Genomic DNA, 6,206 nt, shown 5'->3' with positions numbered 1-6,206 from the left:
CTGCTGCACCTGGACCTGTACAACTTCGACTGCCCGGCGGCCGAGGGCAGCCGCTACGTGCTGACCAGCCCGCGCTCGCTGGAGGCCTGCGCCCGCTGCGCCGTCAAGCCCGTGGAGCTGCTGCCCCGGCCCCTGGGCGAGCTGGTGCGGGAGGCCCCGGGCCGCTCCATGCGGGTGGCCGCCGGCCTGTACGAGGCCTACGAGCTGGAGAGGCAGAGGAAGCTGCGGCAGTGCCGGGAGGAAAGAGAAAGGATTATCCGCGAGGAGAAGCGCAGGATTTTCACCCCCCTGGCCAGCGGCAGCCTGCCCTCCTCTCCTGCCTCCCGCCTGGCCTTCAAAGCCCCCCCAGATGGCACCTGCTCACCAGCCCCGCAGGCAGGGGCAGGGGTAGAGGCGGGGGCCAGCGCCGGGACCACCCCCACAGGGACCAAGACCAAGACCAAGACCAAGAGCCACTCCCTGGACTCCCTGCAAAAGAGGAGAGAGGGTTTCTCAGCCAAAACTTCCTCCGATTCAGGGGCGTCCTCCTGCTACAGTGGGGAGAGCCCTGGGGACAAATGGGCCAAAAGCATCCCCAGGACTAGGACGGTGGCTGCCATGAGCTCCCTCGTGGGCCGGAGCTTCAGCCTGGGGGATCTGAGCCACTCCCCCCAGACCACCAAGAAGGTGGAGAAGATCGTCAAGGAGGTGAAGAGGAAGAAGGGTCTCAAGGAGGTGTCAGAGAGGGACAGGAAGATTGCGGCCTTGATGATTGCCAGGCACCAGGAAACCAGCCTCCTGAACGAGCAGAGGTACACGGCACATCTACAGTGGGACAGCCAGCGGCGGCGAGCAGAGCAGCGCAAGGAGGAGGAAGAGAAAGAGAAGCAGAGGGCGCTGCTGCAGTGCCACAAGATGTGGGAGTCCCAGGTGGAGAAGCGCCGGGGGAAGCTGAGCCAAGAGCACCAGGAGGCAACCCTGCTGAAGCAGCGGCAGTGCCTGATATATGAAGAGAGGTGGAAAGAGCAGGCCGAGAAGCAGGAGAAGATGAAGAGGGAGAAGCTGGAGAGGGCCAGCCGAGAAGACAAGCAGAAGAAGCTCCATCAGGAGCACAACCTCAAGTCTAAGGAGGAGGACAAGAAGGAGCACCTGGAGCGTGAGGAACAGCTCCTGCAGGAGAAGCTGTTCAGTGCTGCACAGAAGAAGTTGAGGAAGGAGCTGCAGCTGCAGAAGGAGAAGAAGCTGCTCCACCAAGCAGAGAAGGTGAAGCATGAGGCCTTGCTCAAGGAATTGGCTTGGCATGAGGCAGAGGAAAAGGAGATGCTAAAGGCTTCCCTGGAGATGAACCTGAACAAGGCCCAGGAGAACTATGAGCAGCTGGTAGAGAAGAGGAACCAGGACATGAAGGAGAAGGCCAAGCGGGGGGAGATGCAGTTCCAGAGAGCCAAATTATCAGCAGAGAGGAAAGAAAAGGAGCAGAAAGAGCACTTAGAGGCACTGGCCAGAGCCACAGAGAGGAAGCTCCAGCATGCTGCCCAGGTGGCTGAGGAGGTAGTTCAGCAGAAAGCCCGCAAGGTGGTCCAGAGCCGACTGGAGAAGGAAAAGGTACAGAAAATGAACAAGCAGAAAGTGGAGCAGTGTGAGAACTTGCGGCGCAGGGAGATCCTCCTCTCCATTGAGAAGAAGCTGGAGAGGAGTGAGCAGTTCTTCAGGGAGAAAAAAACTGTCCTGGAAAATGCCAGGTCTATTGCCCGGGCATCCTTCCACGTCCGGGAAAAGGTACGGGAGGAGACGAACACACGTACCTTTGACAAGATGGCCTTTGAGGCAGAGTTGCATGCCAGCCTGGATAAAAAATGAGAGGTCGTGTCTTTCTGTAGATGATGAGGAATGCATCACCTGGCACTCACCATAATGCAGTAGAAAGCTCTTTCATGTGGGAACACAATTTTATTTTTTTTAAATCCTGAGTTACTGTTTGTGGGGACCAGGGTACTGCACAAAAACCATGGCAGCTATTTCACGTACCTTTATAAATACAATTTTATTTTGGGGGTTGTTCTAGGAGACAGACCTCAGTTCTCTCTACCAGAAGAGAAACTATCCCATCTCCATCTGACACAAAGCCATGTACACAGATTAAAGGAAGAGCACGCACATTTACTCAATGAGGGCTGCAGTGGCAACTTGCCAGAAACCTGTAGGTTTCCTCTAATTTGCCTAAAAATAGAGTTGATTGCAGTCATCCTCATCTTTAATATGGAAATGCACAGAGTCAAGATTATAGGCCTAAGTGTAAGGCACCTCATTTTGATTTGAGTGGCTTTTCAGCTTGAAACAAGTCCTGTTTGCTTGAATCTGTTGTCTCCTCCACACTAATGATGAGAATGGCTCCTTTATAGAACTCTATCGGGTGCATCTGGTTCCTGGGTTGCACTTTATCCACTTCTGATATAAAATGCAGAAAGAAGGTGCCTATAATAAGATTTTTTTGACACCATGCAAGTAGATGCCATGATCAGAGCTGGGCAGATATTGCAAACTATAATTCACAACCACTAACTATAACACTAACCTTTGCTTTCATTGTCTTGACAACCCCTTTCACTCACCTTCCACAGACATTCAGAGAAAGCCATTGTTACAGAAAAGGGAATGTCATATATACAACTGCATTCCCAGGAGTATTTGCACTGGAAGTGATTGCCTGGATTTCTGGAGAGGTCTGTCTGTGTTGTGCACCTATCCAATCAGGGATCAACAATACCACCATGTGACAGGTGCCCAATCATACAGTTTTAAGAGCAGATGATGAACAACTACTAGAAGTAAATTGGTTAAATGTTCTCAAGTAATTCACAGATTTGAGTTATGTTTGTGCAGATCGAACAATTTCAGCTCAGGACCCAGCTTTTGAAATACTGCCTGCTCACACATCATTTCTAACAAAAAAATTAACAAGTAAATTATTTTCAGTGAATACATTACCCAGCTCTAATCATGACTTGCTACACAGGACACTGGTGCTAATGACTACTATGTCCTTTATGGCACATAAGACAACAGATGTACATTTTGGAACAAATTAATACTTGTTATTAATTTACTCAGGAGGGGATCATGGCATTCTTACAGCTCTATCAGTTACTGGATAGCATGGAATTAATCCTTCTGTTATTAATGAAGGAGGACTATTAAAAGCCTGCCCCAAACTCATGGAAAATATTGGATTTAGAGAACATTCTGCTGCACTTTGCTATATGTATTTTTCTCCCGGATTATTGTTATCAGAACACATCTGCATGAAAACAGAAATCTTTGCTAGACTGCTTCTAAGTTTATGGTATAACTAGCTGCTTCTTCCCTGCACTTCATGCCCCCCTGTGACATCATGCTGGGCTGCTATGGAAAAGGTGCTGATAGAAAGGTCACGCAAATAGAATATGCTCAGCTCAGATGAGGTGAAGCAGTGGGAGCAACAAAGATCCTGTGTTCATGCAAATGACTCTATACACAAAGCCAGGGGAAGAAAGATGGGAAATAGTATGTGAGAGATCCTATATGGAGTGCTTTTCAACATTTTACTTGAGGTGGCAGCCAATCTTTAAAAGTTTTTGAAGGAGGATGTAATGTTAATGGCAACACTAGCAGTAGCTCCAAGGCATGCAGACCCTGGAAACAGGATACAACCAGTGCTGGAAGCAAAAAAAGTCAGTTTTCCAGACTTTGATTTAATTTATTTAGCTTGGTGACTAATAAACAAGTTTGGTCCAGTGTAAACAGCAGGGGACTAAGAGTCAGAAGGCTTGGATTTTGTTCCCAGCTCTGCCAGTGACTTGACACTAAGCAGGTCATTTGGAGCTGATCCTTCTCCCACTGAAATGAGTAGCATTTGCCCAAAAGAAGCAGAACTGGGTTATAGCCTTGCTATGCCTCATTTGACCCTCTGGGGTAAATGGAGGCTAATGATACCACACTTTTTAAAGGCCACTGAGATCTTCAGACAAAAGGTGCTATAGAGGTGTGGAGTATTTAATATGTATTTATGAGTATTTATTTTGTCTGTATTTAGTTAGGCACTACAGGAAAACATACCTTTTAGGGATTGTGTTCACTTTTAGAAAGTACATCAGGCTACATCAAATAGCAAGAATATTCAAAACCATTGTTGGAGGATGGGGGGAGGAACAGTGCTGGACCCCTGCCCTCAGATAGGATCCTTTTGCCTTTGAACATTCCCAATGATTTGAATGGCTAATGGGCATTAACTTAAGGCAACTTTCATGGAATAATTCCCCTTTCTGTCATTTGTCCACTTAATTGTTATATTCAGCACCACTTGCTTTACTGTATAGGGAACTACTTTCAAATTTTTTAAACTAAAAAAATTTTTTATGTTGTATGTTTTCCAAATGATATTTCTCTCTCTCTGTACATATACACACTACATTTACTATATATATATGTAAGTACACACACATACTATATATCACATACGATATATATCAAACATATACCATATAATATTGTAAATGTAGTGGGTCTGACCAATGTCTATATAGGAGAATGTGTGGAATCTTTTAATTGATTTCATATGTTTTACATCAAGCCCAGAAAAGCAAATGTTAAGACATGCTGATGACACTGAAAGACACATTGACAATTTGGGGAGAGGCCTGAGAGCTGCTCCTCAGGTCTGCTCCCGCTTCTGTTGCTTTCAATGAGAATTTTACAACTGACTTAATTGGAAACAGAATTAGACTCCTGAATGTGTGTAACATATATTTATATTTGTTATTGTATTTTCAGTACTGAAGTGCAGTTATCAGAAAACCAAGAGCCCCCAAATGCAACGCTCCATCTGGCTGCTCAGAATAAGTTTGAAAACCTGAAAACCAGGAGCTGTAATTTTTTATTTTTTAATAGAGCACACATTTTTCCTTCTTACGAAGCAAAATGCAGATAACACTTTAGCCATACCAGGAAAGAAGGTAATCTCTTCTGGTTCTTCAGAAGGACTGTTAAGCACAACTGCATCTTGAGCTATTCATTATTTTCATTAATCCAAATATTTTGTCATTAGACTTACACTTATATGCTGTGTAAGAACCACTGCACAATATAAAAAGTTGCACTTAAAACACCATCAGGATGTATCTATCCAGATCTGTAGTCAGATCCACACTTCACATTGACCCCTGTATCTGCTGGGCTGACTCTACGCCCAGATCTAAGTACCCTTCAACTATGCGAAGGTTCAAATCCAGATTCAGTCTTCGAGACTTCAGCTGATGACCACTTCATTGATAGTTACTATATTCTTGCTTGATCTGGTTAGAATTTGCCAACTGTGACTGCCTGAAAAGTTATTTGAATATTAGATGTCAATACTACGATAAAAGACTACGGTATCCTTTGGATGTACAAAGCAGAATTCTATGACCCTATCCTACTGTTCTTTCTCAGGTAAAACTCTCATTGATCTAAACTGGAGTTTTGCTTGATTAAGACAAAATGATCAAGACTAAGGGTGCTCAGCCCCTGGCCTGTGTACCAGATTTGGCCTCCCTGTACCAGGTCATCCAGCCCACGGGACTCCCTACAGGTATGTGGGGAACTCCATAAGCCATGGCCCTGCATGCTAGATTGGGTGCACAGGACAGTGTGCAGGGCTGGGTGGCAGTGCGTGGCCCTGATCCTGGAACATGGGGCCAAGCAGATGTGACACAAGGCCTTGCAGCCCTGGTCTTGGCATGTAGTGTCTGATCCATTCATATGGCCCATAGGGCCAAAACACTGAGCAGCACTGATCAAGACCATAACAATGGAAGAAGAGATTCTGCCCCCGCCCTTGCCCTTCCCCACCCACATTGTGTATGAGATAAAAAAGACATTATAAAAATTAAGGTTCACACACTTATATGCTTTTCTATTGCAAAGCTATTAGACAAAGCCATATTGTTAGCCAGAATTCTCTGTTTGGTTCTATAATACAGTTCTTTTATTCCACAGTGCACCTTTGCATTCACGCCACGGGAAGTTATTCCTTATGGGATAACTTGGAGATTATACCATAGAATGAAAGCAGAGTCTGCAACAAAGATATCTGCATGACAGATCCAAGAGGAGGAATTGTTCATTGGGTATGCTACATGGCTGGAGTACTGTGTCCAATTTTGGGCTCCACAATTCATAAAGGATGTGGAGAAGCTTGAGAGAGTCCAGAG

The 6,206-nt window shown here is 45.8% G+C and overlaps 1 protein-coding gene across 1 annotated transcript; it reads left to right on the top strand.

Annotated features, from left to right (window-relative positions):
- CCDC177 (coiled-coil domain containing 177) lies at window positions 1-4,357 on the top strand (the record flags this gene model as incomplete). The annotated part of the gene is made up of 1 exon (XM_019551032.1): window positions 1-4,357. A coding segment is annotated over one exon (1,839 nt), but the record flags the coding sequence as incomplete, so codon positions are not given.
- Window positions 4,358-6,206: the final 1,849 nt, after the last annotated feature.

This window comes from Crocodylus porosus, unplaced genomic scaffold (genome assembly GCF_001723895.1).
Source record: "Crocodylus porosus isolate Cpor-Errol unplaced genomic scaffold, CroPor_comp1, whole genome shotgun sequence".
Taxonomy (NCBI): domain Eukaryota; kingdom Metazoa; phylum Chordata; order Crocodylia; family Crocodylidae; genus Crocodylus; species Crocodylus porosus.
Note: the sequence above shows the minus strand (reverse complement) of the source record. Positions and strands in the feature narration are given on the sequence as shown.